The following is an 18,077-nucleotide window of genomic DNA, read 5'->3' on the forward strand; positions in this document are numbered from 1 at the left end:
GAAAACCGGGCTTGCGCATGTTTATATATATAACGCGTCCTGACAGACCCTGGCCCGAAGGTCGAGTTAGCTCGATAGCACGTTAGCATGGGATGATGAGATCATATTTGCAGAGGGCTCCCCTCTCTCTCTCTGTTTTACTGAAGTGCCATCATTTCAGGCTGGTGTGACAGGGTGAAGGGGTGAGAGGGGTGAAGGGGTGACCCCCCCCGGTACCTTTTTCCCGGCGCCGGGGCTGCTGGCGGCGCTGTGGGCGGGGCTGGCGGCGGGACTCCTCGGGGCGGGGGGCACGTATTTGGCCATGTAGACGCTGTAGTCCAGCAGCATCTTCTGCTTGACGCCGCCGGCCAGCTCCTTCTGCCGCGGCTGCGTCATGGGCAGAGCCTCGTCCAGACTGCCCCGGCTGCTGCTGCGGCTGTGCGTGGGCAGGACGGCTGTGGGGGGGGAGGGGGGGAGGGGGGGAGGGGAGGGAGGGGTCAGGGGAGGGGCAGGGGCAGTGAAGGGGGAGGGGGAAGGGGAAGGGCAGGGAGGGGGGGCGGGGGAAGGGAAAGGCCAGGGAGAGGGGCAGGGGAGGGGCAGGGAGAGAGGGAGGGCGGGTCAGGGGAAGGGGAGAGGGAGGGGGGGGGGGAGGGGGGAAGGGGAAGGGCAGGGAGGGGGGCGGGCCGGAGACGGTAAGGCCCGAGGGAAGGGAGGACAGGGAGGGGCAGAGGGTAGGGAAGGGCGGGTCGGGGAGGAGGAGGACAGAGGGAGGGTGGACAGCAAAACCGTCACTCAGAGGAGATCAAATATCACCCTACATAACGAGATTCTTAAAACTGGGCAAAGGGCATACCTCCTACAGTCATTCTGTTACGCCCACTCCACGACATTCCTCATGAACGGGTTTGCTAGATTAGCGACCCCTCACGACATTCAGAGATACCAAGAGCTTTACATACATAAACCTAAACAATATTACATTACATTACAGGCATTTAACAGACATTCTTATTCAGAGCGACTTACACAACTTTTACATTGTATCCATTTATACAGCTGGATATATACTGGAGCAATGCAGGTTAAGTACCTTGCTCAAGGGCACAACGGCAGTGTCCTTACCCAGGAATCGAACCTGCGACCTTTCGGTTACGAGCCCAGTTCCTTACCCACTGTGCTACACTCCAAAACAATACCGCGGAGTGACTTGAGTGGGAGGCACAGAGACAAGAGCCCGCGTTGAGCAACGTTCAAATCGACAGCTTTTTGGGCTGGAGGGCTCTCCGGATGAGAACCGGCACCCGGAGACCACCTGCTCACACGAGAGAAAAAAAAACACATACGACAAAGATCTTGCACGGAAGAAGAAGAAGAAGAAAAAAAAGATGCGCACGGCTAGCGAAATGTAGTTATATAAAGCCGGAGACTTCAGTGCGATCGATACTATCTCTCTCCGTCCGTCCCACACCGAAATCACATAAAAAAAAACAACCGTGTCATATTTCCCCGAACGGAAAAGGTCCTACTCGGGCATCTCGTACTTCATCAGCTGCTGGATCAGGCCTGGCTTCCGCAATTACAATCTGAGAAACTGCCTCCCTAAAACCCACGCTAGCACGCAGGGTAACAGAACTAACTGTCAGTCGCGAAACTGTACGTTATTCACCATAACCGTGGATATTCACATTACATTTAATCATTTAGCCAAGACTTTCATCCTAAGCAACTTCCATGCCCATTAAGGCAAGCAACACTGCATATATATAATAATAAACACATATATTCAATAGTCAGTATAATTACATGCGGGCAGATTTCGCCCTGAAATGCCAGAGGAGCTTAATTGCACTCTCCCATGCAGAGGCCTGTCTCTGATGCAGTCCTCTGTCCCTTGGGCATGTTTACTCAAAACCAGAAATAGGAAATGGAGTCTATAAAGGCCATCCGTGATCATTACTGGAGACTGCGTGGCACGCAGACCATTATCTGGAGATCACGTGGCACAGTACACTCTGACTTGCTTTCTGTCTCCCCCCCCGCCCCCAACACTACCCCGACCCCACCCCTACCCCCAAAGTACCCGTGGAAGGTTCACCCATCCTGGGCCCTCTGCAGACACTTGTTGTTAGTCTGAGGACTCATGTTGGCCCCGTCGCTGGTGCCTTATCCCTTATATTCATGTCAGTGAAAAGCCTTCAGGACCCAGCAAGGGTTGCTGTGGGCCGGGCGTCACTAACTTAGCATCTGAGTGGACTCTCAAAGCCGGCTGACCTTCTTTCTCCCGGCACTAAGCTGAGCACTGATCACAACCAGAACCAGCCACCGCCCCGCGCGCAAAACCACGTCCGACGCCCTGGCTGCGCTCAGACGCGGACAAGCTCCCTCATTCATCGACAGGACAAGGTCGCCACTTGTCACCAAATTTGCTGCGTCAGCTTCCCTGGAATATCTTGCTGCCTTAATTCAGTTAATTTTTATTTTTTATTTTTTGCTTGACTTGAAGTGATATGGATCTCAGGCTGAGCCATGACCGTGCCTTAAAAAGGGCTGGGATTTGTGTGCTCTGGAACCATTACATTACATTACAGGCATTTAGCAGACGCTCTTATCCAGAGCGACTTACACAACTTTTTACATAACATTTACACTGCAATCATTAAGGCAGCTGGACATATACTGAAGCAATTTCGGTTAAGTACCTTGCTCAAGGGTACAACGGCAGTGTCCTACCCGGGAATCGAACCTGCGACCTTTCGGTTACAAGCCCAGTTCCTTACCCACTGTGCTACACTCCGTCGAAACCCCACAGTAAAAGGATTTTCACTCCCCCGGATTAGGCTGAGGGGGATTTGTGCTTTTTTTGGTAAGAGGGGAGGGACGGCGTGCACTCACCGCTCATACTCCCGGGCAGGCTGGAGGCCCGTTTGGTCTCCGACTTCAGCCGGGACGCCGCCAGCATCCGGCGGAACCACTCCTCCTTCTCCCGCCCCGTCCTGCCGAACAGGAAGAGGGTGTGGTCCCGGGGAGCCGGGCCCCGGCCCCCGTCCTGCGCGGCGGCGGCCGGCCTCTTGGCCTCCTCAGCCCCCCCGCCCGCCTCCGGCCTCTCCCCCGCCCCCACGGCGGCCTTCTCCTCCGCGGCCTCTGGCCTGTCCGCCTGGGCCTTGGACATGAAGTCCTCCTGCTTGCCCAGCTCGATGCAGATGGGGTACTTCTTGTTCCACACTCGCTTCCTCGCTAGGCTCTCAGGCACCAGGTATATCTACACAGCAGAAACACGACGTGTCACCCACCTGGGGCTAATGCACCTTATGAGCTCACCACTCATAACATGTCTGCAACGCTCCCAAGAGAATCTCACCATGAACCTACATGGTTTCCACTATGACCCACTTAAGATTAATGTGTCTTTTTGTGAAAACGTGTGACCAAATGTAAAGGGCACTTCACTGAGAAGCTATCTGTTCCTTTTAGCGTTATGGTGCATAGCACCAGTTGTGATGCCATAGTGTGCACTGGACAATCGCAACCATCAAGTAGTTCTCAACCAAATCACACATCTGCTGACTCCTGTCATTCCATATACACATTATACACATGAGTGATTACAGTGGTATGGAAACAGTTCTTGCTTTAAAAAACTAAGACTGCAGAGCAATACTAGACAGCACATAGAGGACTGCCAAAACTGGTAAATCAACAACTGAATTCACAAACTAAGAGACATTCATTTCTTCTTAAACCATGTTAATCAAAGGTCTTTCAAAACGTATGATTATGCAAGAAATCTACCCTAAATTGCAGAACAAACAAAATCTCCCTTTTTGAAAAGCTGCTGTATATGAGGAACCGGACACGGTAAGAGTGAAACACAGGCAGGAATATCACACGTTATCCAGGGTCTGATTCAGAGCGACGGCCCCTTAAACCAGACCCAGGCCTCGGGCTCCAGGGGGCCCCCAACCTTGCTGTCGGTGAGGTCGTAGATCTTCTGGCTGACGTAGGTGACGTCGGGTTTGGGCTCGTTGAAGGTGGCGCGGCGGGCGACGTTGCGTCCGGGTTTGGAGAGGCGCAGGGTGGACCCGTCCAGGCGCACGAAGACGGAGTGCGTCAGCGTGGCGTGGTACGTCTCCGGGTCGTAGTTCAGGATCTCGTTCATCCACCCCTGGGTCAAGGCCACAGAGGGGCAACACGTCAGACTTATACATTTAAAAAAAAAACACGACATTTAGGCAACGGGGAATCTGTGAGGAAGCCGAACACTACAATAATTAACGGAATAAAATGCGAGCGCTATAATGTGATAGTCACAAAAACAAAGTCATAAAAGTATTAATCTATTTTAGATTGCCATGTGTGGTAATTCCGTATGAGGTGATTGTGGCTATAACAAGCTGATATGTGAACCACACATAGGCATATTCCCAAGTCCACCAGTGCTGTGCCAAAAAAAATGTTCCTCTTCAGATTTTCAAAACAGAGAACCCTATGAATTTCTGTAGCACTGGCCAATACACATCTTTCCCTGGCTATGCCCCGGTCCATCCAGTCCCTATGAACACTGGAGCAGCCACTGCTGAGATCAGCCTTGGTGCTCTGCCATCTACGCGTCCATCCACCACATCAGTGTGGCATTCTGTGCACTTTCACCCAAACACCCCAGTCGCCCAGCTGGATCTCTGCAGGTCCAGCAGGACAGGTTGATGTAGCAGCGATTCCCTTTTCTGACAAATGTCCCCATTACCTTCTATTTAAGACATTTGTGAACACCATTTCTTAGTAAAAAAAAAAAAAAGGGGGGGGGGACAGGCCTGTTTTATTTGCCATTCCCAGCAGTCTGAAAGTGTAATGGGTTTCAGTGATGTATTAGTCCTGCTGCAACGCTCCAAAGTCACACCTCACCTGGGCGTGATGTATGACCGAATGTAGATGCACACCAACTGTATTAACACAAAGAACTGCCCCAGTCTGGGGAGGGACTGTCAGGGTAACTCGGTGTTCAGTTTTCCTGTGTACTTAATGGCGACTTGCGCAACTCGAAATGACCGGAATGCTGGACAAGCAGAAGAATAATGGCATTCACAGTGAATTTCACTGCCACGGCCAGAACAAAGCTCCTTTCATACGGTGTGTCACTCTAGACTTGCTCTACGTCTTGCTGTGCTGGGAAGGGGGTGGGCTGGGGCGGTTAGCGGAGGTCGCTGAGCTCAACTTAAGAGCCGAGAGCTCATCGCTAATCCATCTTACCCTCAGGGCAGTTACGCATTCCAAAGAATATTAAAATGAAAAATCCCTCCTTGGAAAGTTAACCAATGGTTGCGCAGAGGGCAGTTTCATCTCCTATAGCTTCATCTCCTTAGGTCACTGGCCAGCGTAAGCAAAGCAACAACAAAAAAAAAAAAGTCACCATTAGCCATATAGCAAACGTTGAAATGCAATAGTTTTTATAGGTAAATGGTAAAATGGTAAATGGACTGCATTTATATAGCGCTTTTATCCAAAGCACTTTACAATTGATGCCTCTCATTCGCCAGAGCAGATAAGGGTTAGGTGTCTTGCTCAAGGACACTTCGACATGCCCAGGGCAGGGTTTGAACCGGCAACCCTCCGACTGCCAGACAATCGGTCTTACCTCCTGAGCTATGTCACCCCTAAGGTGTAGGTAGTGTAATGCTACCAGTTGCCCTCTCACCGTGAGCCACAAAGCTTTCAGGTGCTTCCCCCACCCTGTGCTTTACTGTGACTGACGCAGAACACAGTTTGCTGCTGTTAGCACGTGACCCTGAACTTCCCTCAAGGGCCACAAACACTTTCTTCGGAAATGGACACGAATAACAAATTTGTCAGACTTTGCGAATAAAGGGGGCGACACAGCTCAGGAGGTAAGAGCGGTTGTCCGGCAGTCAGAAGGTTTATTTGGATAAAAGCGCTATATAAATGCAGTCCATTTACCATAGTAACTGAACTTCAGTGAGACGGGGCTAAGGACCCTGGGGAACAGACAGATGCATCCGCAACAACTACAGTTTCTACACATCATCTGAGCAGCTGCAAACTCCTCCAGGCGATGACTGAAGACTCCATGTCTTACTCACCCCTCATACACAGGGGCTGGACAGCAGCACACGATCTCACACACTCGACCCCTGACCTGGGAAGCACTTCCAAACTAAACCTGACTCAGCTACGAGCTTCCCGTAACTCAGACCGCACCGTCTGACTCCTGCTCCCAGAACGCGCCTCCCTGTGGAGGAGGTGCTGAGCGTATGGTTCAGATTCCAGAAGGCAGACGTATGTAGGGCTAAGGGGGGGAGAGCCAGGAGGACCACCACTCCAGTGCTGCTGCCATGCAGACAGGGGAAAGGGCAGGCACTACATGGGTGGCAGAATGCCACGTCCAGCCTTGTCATGCCACAGTGGGCACCGGGCGAGTGGCACAGCTAGCTGATGGGAATAGACTGCTCTTTAACCGGCAAATATTCCAGAGCGTTTCTAAAAAGCCCTTATTCTCCTCAGGAATTTACTGGCAAATATTCTGGAGCGTTTCTAAAAAGCGCTCATTCTCCTCAGGAATTCACTGGCAAATATTCTGGAGCGTTTCTAAAAAGCGCTCATTCTCCTCAGGAATTTACTGGCAAATATTCTGGAGCGTTTCTAAAAAGCCCTCATTCTCCTCAGGAATTTACTGGCAAATATTCTGGAGCGTTTCTAAAAAGCGCTCATTCTCCTCAGGAATTTACTGGCAAATATTCTGGAGCATTTCTAAAAAGCGCTTATTCTCCTCAGGAATTCACTGGCAAATATTCTGGAGCGTTTCTAAAAAGCCCTTATTCTCCTCAGGAATTCACGCTTCCAGTAAGAGCCCGACGGCTAATTGGCAAGCGCTAGTGTCAGGTCGTGGTCGTGAAGGTACTGTGCCGGTCGCTAACACTGAAGCGTAGCGATGGCAAGAGACTCAGCCAGGGACGTCCTGCTTCGACCGCTCTCCCTTCGCACTGAACTGAACCAGACGGGTCAGATGTGACCGGAAGCATCGCTTAAACGTTCCTGATTAAAGGTGCGCTACTCTAGTTTCACGAGGCCTCTTGGACGCCATTTTTGTCTTCCCCCTTTTCCGGCATAGAACTGAGAAGAGAGACAAAATGACTGCAGTGATCTTGCTTTACTAAAAAAAAAAGAAATCTTTGCTCGTGCATGCAGCCGACCGCAAACCAGCCTGCGATGATGCCCAGGTGTGAGACAAGAAAGAAAAAAAAAAAAGTGTGAACAGACAACGATGTCGGTTACAAGCCCATGCATTTTTCTGAAAGAGCTATCAATGCTTCACATTGAACCTCTGTTAAAATATTAAAGAATATCTCATTAGGATGCAGCATTGCTTCATTTTGAATGATAGAATATGGGTTGGAAAGGGGGATGAACGAGTGTGAGGGTGTGCACAAATCTATGTGTGTGTGTGTGTGTGTGAGTGTGTGCACGCACGCATTTCAAAGTGCAAGAATAATCAGTGTGTGGTGTTGTGTTGGCATTATTGCCCTCGTTTCATGTATGATCACATTATCTCCGGGATAAAATGTGAGTGCACTGCTGGAGAATTGCAAATCAACTGCCATTTCAAAAAAAGAAGGTCAGATAGCCAGGCCGCTAACCTTTTACGCTGGGCCCTTGAAATGTCTCTAAGCTTCCTACACACCACAGATGCCAGCTTCCGAATTGACATTATTTGGGAGCACTGGGCAAGGAAACCACTGCTGGTGAAAGAAAGCAATATTATAAGAGCAGCAGCGACTAGCATGGAGTAGATGCTCGGTGTTATTGCACCATTCAGACAAAGGAATATGGCAGAACCAAGCCATCACCCAGCCCATTATAGCCCTGGAGCGTTTGTGAGCTCTGGATGAAACGTACATACACTTCTAAATCTCGTGGCTCTGTTGTGTTTTCCATTAGGTGAAGCTCTTCCTCAAAGCACCCTGCAAATCAGCCTCTCTGACAAGTAAAACCAACAGGGCCCCAACAACCACCTCGTACCTCCGCACGTCCACGCGCTTTTTGAGTCTTGGGTTTGGGCCGTAGATTCCAAATTCTGACAGCGCGGCTGGTGTAAATGCACAAGCAAGCCCGCTACCCGACAACATGATATCGGCACCGAGGGAACCAGGAGCTCTAATGGGAAACTGTGTCTGCTTTATACAGCCAAGGATACAGTGCCTCTTTAAAAGACTGAGGGCAGTAAATCCAGCCGAGGCAGACCAGACACACACACACACACACACACACCAGCAGGCCAGACACTGCAGTGAACACACACACACACACACCAGCAAGCCAGACACTGCAGTGAACACACACACACACACACACACACACACACACACACACCAGCAAGCCAGACACACTGCAGCGAACACACACACACACACACACACACACACACACACACAGACACACACCAGCGCCGTCGCGCCGCTCAGCTCCTCCCCTCGCTGACAGCGCCGGTGAGGACGGGCGCGCGTAGCTGCAGGTGATCACGCGGCTCTGGCTCGTCACGCGGTTACCATGGCGCCCAACACCATGGCGCTCAACACCGTTTGCTTCCCACTCCCTGCTCTGCGCCAGCAGACCGACAGATGCGTGTTATGCATCTGGGCCTACCCCCCCGGGGACTGTGTTAAGCGATGACAGACGGACCGTGGAGGGAGCTCGCTGTGCACACACACTCACACCCAGACTGAGATCGCCGTGAGCTTCTTCATTACCCGGGACGATAACAGGCCTCTTTTCTACGAAAAAAAGCAGAATTCACGCCCCCTCCAACCCAAAATCGATTTTGACAGAGCTCCTTTCTCTGTCCGCAGCGGCTAGCAGCTGCCCAGCGCAACGGGAACAACGAGACCGCTAACGCCGCCCACCGCGCCGCGCGCGCCAAGATGTGACGCGGCCGCCGGGACGGCAAGCGAAGGAGGCATGACCTCATCGCGTGGGCGTCGCCGGGAGCTCGGCTGCGACTCCGCAAAGCGGCCTGTTCCCCCTCCCCACTGGGGCGGGGGGTCCGATGACCGGATCAGGCTGAGGCAGTGCCCCACACCCCCCCCCCCGCTCTCTGACCGCACATCTCATCCAGGGTTTCATGTGCGTGCGTGAGTACGCCGAAAACCAGACAGCGCCGAGTCTTACCCCAATCCTAATTCCGGCCCGGACGACCCCTGCTTTTAAAGCGTCGTGTTTTTTGTTTTGGAAGCTGCATCTGTTCTTTTTTTCGCACTTCCTTTGTGAACACACATCAACACCAGACAAAGTGGTTACGCCCTCAGTGCGGGTCACACGGCAAAAACCCTTCTGATCTCATTCTCTGTTTGGCACCGTAATCGACGTCCGTCCTGCCCTTGGTCTTGATTTTAGTATGGCCCTGGATTTTAGCATGCAACCACCACAGCCTTGGCTCTGGCTTTCAAACAAAGAGGTTCTGACAGCACCAGTAACTGAATATGGGGAAGTGAACACACAGGAAGTGGAGCGCAGAGCAGAGTCTGACAGACCTACAGCAAACACAGCACAGGTATAAACTTACTATCGCATCGCCTTCGACACAGAGAGGACACATTAGGACAGCATTCGCTGGGAAATGAATGTTTTCTGACGAAGATGACGAATGGCTGTGTGGCTTTGGGGCGAAGGCAGAGGATTTAGGTTCTGGGTCCATGACTAATGATCCTTCAGTGGCAGCGCCTTAAAAAAGGCACTTCAGAGAGCTTCCTTAAATTCCCACAGTCACGCTGGATATATGCACTCTCACTTCCTCGCAAAAAAAGGGGGTTTTTCAGGCAATAAGGGAAACAGGCGTAGATCCACTCTGGAGTCATATCCAGCACCCGCTCACTGTGGGTCAGCAGTACATGTGAACTCAGCGAACCCTTGGATCCCGCACCAAATAGGCTCACAGCGGATGGGAACCTTCGAATCCATGCTTCGTCGAGCTAGCTCTACACTGGATTAAATTCGGGATTTAAAACATCCATAAAAGGGGTAGCGCTGCATCGATACTTTGAAATCCACAGGCACAAGCCGGAGGACATCTTAACCCTAGAAAGCGCGCATCGAGTAAATCAATAAGTGAGAGATGCACAGTGTGTATGATTTCCTGCACTCTCCAGGAGAGAGGAGCTGTGACTCAGCTCAGCATCGGACTGCTCTCTGCACTGACGGGCAGGCAGATATGACTTCCTGAGTCCTGAGCAGGTCTGCGGGGAGAGGTAATGTGATAGTGCATCATCTACCGGGCACTGGAGGCTACATGCAGCTGGTTAGTGTTATGGTCTGCTGAAAGTGTACAGAGACACCCCCCCCCCTTCGGGCTAATGTCTAAAAATGAGCAGAGCCTCGCCCCCTAAAATAAAATGTAAAATGAACAGAACCCCTCACCCCAAGGCCGAAAGGCCTCTGTGGGGCTGCAGGTTCAAATCCACCCACCTTGAACATGCCCGGCTCCTTGATGTCCAGGTGCGCAACGTTCCACAGCCGGTCCCTGCGCCGGCCGCGCCTGGAGGCATAGCCGGAGCACCTGGGGGCGGCCAGCCACACCACCCCGATGGCCAGCATGAAGCCCACGGCCACGCCCAGCAGCACGCCGCCCAGGTAGGTGGGCAGCGGCAGGACCAGGTACCCGTACACCAGCATGGTCAGGGCGCACAGGGTCTTGTGAGGGACGCTGGACCCCGGCTCCTCGTCCTCCTCTTCCTCCGCCTCCGTCTCGTCCTCGCTCCCCACCCCCGTGCTGCCGCTGGGCGGGAGGCTGGCCCCGCCCGCCGCGTCCCGCGCCGCCCCCCCGCCGCTGCCGCCGCCGGCGTCCATCTCTGCGTCGGCCTCGCCGAAGTCCTCGCTGTAGAGCTCGCAGAACTCCTCGTCCTCTTGCCGGGCCAGCGCGGACATGGAGCACTTCTCCAGGGCCAGCGAGGCGTGGCGGGGGCTCCAGGCCTCGGCGAGGGGCGGGGCCGGGGGGGCGGGGGGCGACTCGGCGGCGGCGGCGGCGGAGGCGGAGCTGCCCGGCAGGCTCTCCCCGTCCGAGTCGCACTCCTCCTCCTTGATGCTGTAGCTGTTGTTGTTGCTCTCCAGGTGGCCGTTGAGGGCGGCCAGGCTGCAGAGCTCCGAGGCGCTGGAGGAGAGGGCCTTGGCCCGGTGGGGGCCCCCCCCCGCCGCCGCCCCGCTCTCCTCCCCCATGATCTTGCTGAGCAGCTGCAGGGGCTCGTAGATCACCTCCGACAGCCGCCGCTTGGTGTCCTCGATGCGCGCCTCCACCTCCGACACCTTGAAGAAGGAGCGGTTGTCCGGGGAGGTGAGCGGGGAGGAGGGGGCGGTCTTGGAGTCGCCGGCCCCCGCCACCCGGGGCTGGGTGAACTGCTTGAACAGCTGCAGGTTGAGGCGGGAGTCCGGGGGGCGGCCCGCCGCGGCCTCCTGGTCCTGGCGGGACGTGTCGGTGGAGAGGGACTTCACCAGCGTCTTCATCAGGTGGCGGTGGCGCACGGAGGGGGGCACGGCCACGCCCTCCCGCGGCTCCACGTCCGTGGACAGGGACTTCACCAGGCTCATGAAGGGCTTGTCGCCGGAGGGCAGGGCCACGGATTTCGAGGGGGAGGAGCCGGAGGAGGAAGCGGCCGGGGGCGGGGCCTGGGCCTGGGCCTTCTGACCCGAAGGCCAGGACGAACTGGCGGGGGCGGAGCCTCCGGCAGTGTGCAAAGAGGACAGGATGGAGAGGGCGGGGCTGGGGGCGGAGTGTCCCGAGCGCTGGGGGATGGAGGGCAGGGTGGTGGAGGACACGGGGAGCACCGCCACGTCTGCCCCCGCGGCGGGGTCCGCCCCGCCCCCCTCAAACAGGAGGTCCTCGCTGGCCTCCAGGGCCGTCACAATGCCTTGGTTGTCGTAGTCCCGCCCCGCGGCCGAGGAGGCGGAGATGGCGGAGATGGCGGCTCCGTACAGCTCCTCCTCCTCCTCCTCTTCCTCCTTCCCGAGAGCGGAGAAGTGGATGGTGATGGTCTCCCGGGACAGCGAGCGCTGGACCTGCAGCTTGGGCGCGGCCGGGGGCCGGGAGGGCGGGGCACCTGGTCTCTCTGCATGGCCGCCGCTCTGACTGGTCATCGCAGTGCTCCAGGTAGCCTACAGCCTGCAGGAGGACAGAGAGCAGACAGCAGGGCGCTGAGTCACACAGGTACAGCCTCACCCTCACCCCCACAGGTACATCCTCACACTCACAGGTACAGCCTCACCCTCACAGAAACAGCCTCACACTCACAGGTACAGCCTTACCCTCACCCTCACAGAAACAGCCTCACACTCACAGATACAGCCTCACAGGTACAGCCTCACCCTCACACGTAAAGCCTCACTCTCACAGGTACAGCCTCACTCTCACAGGTACAACCTCACCCCCACAGGTACAGCCTCACACTCACAGGTACAGCCTCACCCCCACAGGTACAGCCTCACACTCACAGGTACAGCCTCACTCTCACAGGTACAACCTCACACTCACAGGTACAGCCTCACCCCCACAGGTACAGCCTCACACTCACAGGTACAGCCTCACACTCACAGGTACAGCCTCACTCTCACAGGTACAGCCTCACCCTCACAGGTACAGTCTCACACTCACAGGTACAGCCTCATAGGTACAGCCTCACCCTCACAAGTACAGCCTCACCCTCACAGGTACAGCCTCACACTCACAAGTACAGCCTCATCCTCACTCTCACAGGTACAGTCTCACCCTCACAGGTACAGCCTCACTCTCACAGGTACAGCCTCACCCTCACAGGTACAGCCTCACCCTCACAGGTACAGCCTCACTCTCACAGGTACAGCCTCAACCTCACCCTCACAGGTACAGCCTCACACTCACAGGTACAGCCTCACCCTCACAGGTACAGCCTCACCCTCACCCTCACAGGTACAGCCTCACCCTCACAGGTACACCCTCAGCCTCACCCTCACAGGTACACCCTCAGCCTCACCCTCACAGGTACACCCTCAGCCTCACCCTCACAGGTACACCCTCAGCCTCACTCTCACAGGTACAGCCTCACCCTCACAGGTACAGCCTCACACTCACCCTCACAGGTACAGCCTGATCCCCACAGGTACAGTCTCATAATCACAGGCACAGCCTCAGCCTCACCCTCACAGGTACAGTATCATTCTCACAGGTACAGCCTCACCCCCACAGGTACAGCCTCATCCACAGTGGTACAACCCTACCCTCACAGGTACAGCCTCACCCTCACAGGTACAGTCTCATTCTCACAGGTACAGCCTCACCCTCACAGGTACAGCCTCATCCACAGTGGTACAGCCCTACCCCCACAGGTACAGCCTCAGCCTCACACTCACAGGTACAGCCTCACAGGTACAGCCTCATCCACAGTGGTACAGCCCTACCGCCACAGGTACAGCCTCACCCTCAAACACCCCCGTCAACACCTCTGCAAATAGACACTCTTTCCCCGGGCAAGGAGAGATATTAGTGCCCCAGTCATGGCCTGTGTGCATTGTGCAGTGAATACGAATAGAAAGTTCACAGCTGAGAACTGAGCAATATTTCTGAAAGCTTCAGAAAGACTTATTTTGCCTTTTCTTTAGCGCATCAAAGAAATATAGACACAGTTTTTCTTGGATGCAGAAGGCTTTCCCATAACAAATAGCCTTTCCTCAATTACAGCCATGTTAATTACAGATAATGATCGACTGCCATGCCAGAAAACAAAAACCAACACCTGTCATTTCTGTCTCTTTGTTCCCATTTTTTTATAGTCCAGAGCTGACGCGTTATTCCTCCATCCCTGGGGTTTCATTAAACGCATGCCATTCAGCCTGAATCTACCAGAGATCTTCCAGAAATGACACAATCTCTGCCCTGCCTGGTATTTGTCCCATACCAACCCCCCCCACCCCCCCCCATAGCGGGGCATTCTCCAGCAATACTGATGTAATCGTCGACATGGTCTCTGGCATTCATCACAATCACAATCACAATCACTGTCCACAGCACGGTGTGCTTATGGAGACCCACAGAGGTGGACAAGCAGAGATACCCACGCCTCACACAGCCAAACACAGACACTGCTGCACTGCTCCGCACGGACACAGACGGTTATACGGAAAAAGAGAAGGATACACAAATACCAATGCACACAGACTGGCAGACACACACACACGCACACAGGCACACACCTACATACACACACACACATACACACACACCTACACGCACACACGAACACACACGAATACACACACACGCATACACGCGGGCACACGCGCGCACACACATGCACCTACACACACCTAAACACACACACGGACACGCCTACACACACACACACACGGACATGCCTACACACACACACACACGGACGCACACAAAATGACCCCATATTAATCACATATTCAGGTGCTTTAGCCTGTCGGGGGGGGGGGCTGAACGACCCACGCGAGGCAGAGACTACTCGATGCCCGCCTACCCGCCTGCCAGGAGAGAACATCTACCTAAAACGGCGTAGCTAATAATTCACCTCCTCACAGACTTCTCTCTCTCACTGAGCCGTTAAAAACATTTAACCTCTTACAAAGAGTCCCCAAAAGCCTTGGCTGGAGAATGGGACTGGACCGAGGAGGAGAAAATGAAAGGTAAGGTAAGAGTTAATTAACCGCCTGTACACCGAGGAGCGAACAGAACATGTGACGTATGCGTGTTCAGGGCAGCAGGAGTCAGTTCTCGGAATTTTCAACAGCTCATTAACATTCTGCTTCGGTCTAAACGTGGATACCGAGAGAAAGAAAGAAAGAGGAAAATATGAGAGAGAGAGAGAGGGAAAAAAACAACCAAAAAAACTAAAACAAAGCAGGCTACTGAATATGCATTGGCGCCTCCAGACACCAAGCCGCTGCCGTGGAAACCACAACAGCGCCGGTAATGCAGGTGTAATGAATGCCAGAGCATGCACACACACACACACACACCGGGACCGGGCCGCATCAACGGGCACCGTTAAAAACACAGGGTCCCAGAAACGCTCGCCGCCCACCGGACGGCTTTTCACAACGAGGGCAGGCAGGTGTTCGGGTGACCTCGTCCGACGTTGCCCTCCAGGCTTGAGAACTTCATGCGTTTCATTGTCTTTACTTCTCACTTCATGCGCATTATCGTATGAAATGAAAACGACGAGGAGCCGATACCGGTTTTGTTTTCGCTACACCGAGCTAACCGATAAAACTGAGATGCATGCCACAGAAGGTCTTCTGTGACTCAATTTGTGACTGGGTAGGTGATGCAACCACTCATCATTATTGTTTTGCAGCACCTGCAAGGCAATTACCACACCATTTTTTACAAACCCCACATGAAACCAACAGCTTAAGCCTCTAATGCATAGCACATACAATTTTTTTTTTGAACAGTGCAAGCTAGTGCACCCAACAAACACCGAGCGTAATTTTATAACAGTAGAAACTTGGCAGAAGTGGAATTGTTGAAGTTATCACAGCACCAGTTTTGAAATAGGCACTCAAAGTAGGAGTCATCACCATGCATTCTCAGGCAAACTTATTCTTCTTGCCTTTACAACCTGGTAGCTTTATTGGAGGTTTAAAGTACAAAACATAACTTGGAGCCATAAAAATCATCTGTTGTTTTCTATCAAGTTGCAGAACTTTTTTTATTCCATTTGATAGTTTAACATCGTTAACACAGCAGCTTGGATCTGTCCACCAAAATACCCCGCTGTTGCCACGGTTTTATTCTGGTCAACACGTACTGTTTGGTTTGACGCCGTTGTCCTGTTGCCATAGCGTCATTCTACTTTCGCCGCTATCGGGTTGCTTCAAACATGCAACGGTTGCCGGTCATTTTTCGGTCATTTTTCATTGGTCGTTGGATTTATTTCTCATCAGCTCGGACACTGATGCAAATCTAACAACATTTCTGCCTGGCAGGGACTGACTGAGCAGCAGCCTCCTAGCCGAAAAACAGGAACCCCTCTGCTCTGCTAGGACAACTCATCTTAAGCTCACTGTCCCTGAGGGAACGTTTGCAGTCGCGTTTCAGTTGCACCTTAATTTCTATGCTTAAAAAAGTGTGTGTGACCTATCGACACGGTGTAAATATGTACGCAGTTTTGGTTAAAATGCTCCAAAACCCTTATCTACAAAGAACTTGGGAGCAAAGCCTTATGGAAGGCAGCCCCATATAATATTCAGAAAAAGAGTGCAGATCTTGCACAAAGAGAGATTATGAGATTTGCCAACCCCAAAGCAACATACAGAAGTAATGTCTTTCTGGTCTAGTTCACAAACTCAATATCCTTGCTTCAGTTGCTGAAGACAGAAATCTGTCATTTTGACTGTAATAAGCTCAAATGTATTCAAAGCCACAGGTCAGCAGAATGCACTCTTGCCTAATTATATTGTGACAAATTAATGGAAGTTGGTACAGTGCTACACTGAGCACCAATGCAAATCAAACCTCACATTAAAAGACGCCTGCTGTAAGCTTAGAGCCTTAAGGACAGACTTGACCGGAAGAAATAACACCATGGTAAAAAATTACCACGCCTGGAACATCATTAAATTAGATCAATGATAATCTAAGAGATACCGTCATTCAGAAAGGGTTTATCATATCTTGCGCATAAACTGGCTGACATGCTGGTCACCAGTTGGCACCCTGAGCCGACCAGAGGAGGATGGATTTCCCCCTTGAGCCTGGTTCCTTCCAAGGTTTCTCCCCATCTGCCACAGGGAGTTGTTCCTTGCCACTGTTGCCTTAGGCTTGCTCCTGTGGGGGTTTAGGCTAGGGTTGTCTGTAAAGCGTATTGTGACAACTGTTGTAAAATACGCTATACAAATAAAATTAGATTGATTGATTGATTGATTGTTTATAAAGCGCATAAATCATTTATGAATATTTACGATGTCATTTAGATATGATGAATAAGCTTACACAGAATTATTAAATAATGGTGTCTCAGTCATTAAGGACAAAGTGTTTTAGCTGCAGCCAGATGGTGCTCACCTAACTATGCGACTAATAACCAATTAATAAAAAGACCGGGGGCAGCTCCAGGTACTGTTAATCACTAATTCATTTTTCTGAATGACTGATAAATCCTTATACATGTTGCTAACTACACGGTACTCTTTGATTTTTTTTGCCGTTTGGATATTTAATTCCGCCATTTCATTGTTACGTTTTTCGTCATTAGTTTTTCCTTAACAACATTGCAATGGCAAACATCATACAGTACGTGGTACCTTTTCCAAAATGGAATAGGCTACTGGTCCTTGCATATACAAATTAGATATTTTCACAGTGGTGGATATTAAAATGGGCAGCTCTTCAGTCCTATTATTACTCAGTGTTACGTTTGCATCTGAAATGTGGCTTTCAGTGTTTCCTTCATTTGAGTGGCTTAGTGTTTCCTGCATTTGAGTGTTTGAGATTGCGGGGAGTGGCTGGATAAACCTTTTAGTTTCCATCTGCCATCACACAGTGCCATGGAAAAGTATTTGCTCCCTTCCTGATAAATTAAATTAAGAGTTTAAAAAAAAAGAAGTGTTTTGAGTTTATTCAGGTTCCCTTTGTCCAATACTACATTTAGCCAAAGGATCTGAAACCATTCAGTGTGACAAATAAGTAAATCAGCAAGGGGGGGGCGGTGGGGGGTGATATAGTTTTTTACGGCACTGTACCAGGCTCAGTCAGGAGTCCGCCTTCATCCTGTGAATTGCATGATAAAAACTGGCATGTATAGATCATTTTTGTGGTTCACACATTATTAATATTCCGCAATAAAAACAAACAACAGGGACTCCGAATTCACTGCTTCCTTTTTGTCTCCCATAAGCAGCAACCGCGTGCGCTCTCCTCAGATTCTGATCTGGTTGTTATCTGATGAGACAGAGATGCGAATTCCAACATGTCTCCATTTCTAATTACTCAACAGTCTTTTCTCTGTGGCAGATTGCTTCTAATTAACCACCAACTGTGTGAGATGGCTTAATTTCAGAGAAGTCGACGTTCGTTCTCTCAGAAGAGACCGGAGCTCGGGCCAATC

At 52.0% G+C, this 18,077-nt stretch overlaps 1 protein-coding gene across 5 annotated transcripts in view; it reads right to left on the reverse strand.

The window, feature by feature from the left end:
• The window catches only part of LOC135249025 (testis-expressed protein 2-like), a 55,691-nt gene that overhangs the window by 15,069 nt on the left and 22,545 nt on the right, over window positions 1-18,077 (reverse strand). For all 5 annotated transcript variants that reach the window (XM_064324249.1, XM_064324246.1, XM_064324248.1 and 2 more), the window contains 4 exons: window positions 10,447-12,133; window positions 3,941-4,141; window positions 2,872-3,238; window positions 217-434 (listed from right to left, as the gene is read on the reverse strand). In XM_064324249.1, coding sequence (XP_064180319.1) covers window positions 217-434; window positions 2,872-3,238; window positions 3,941-4,141; window positions 10,447-12,108 — 2,448 coding nt within the window. In that variant the 5' untranslated portion in view covers window positions 12,109-12,133. The remainder of the gene's footprint in view (window positions 1-216; window positions 435-2,871; window positions 3,239-3,940; window positions 4,142-10,446; window positions 12,134-18,077) is intronic.

Source organism: Anguilla rostrata, chromosome 2 (assembly GCF_018555375.3).
Source record: "Anguilla rostrata isolate EN2019 chromosome 2, ASM1855537v3, whole genome shotgun sequence".
NCBI classification, from domain to species: Eukaryota; Metazoa; Chordata; class Actinopteri; order Anguilliformes; family Anguillidae; genus Anguilla; species Anguilla rostrata.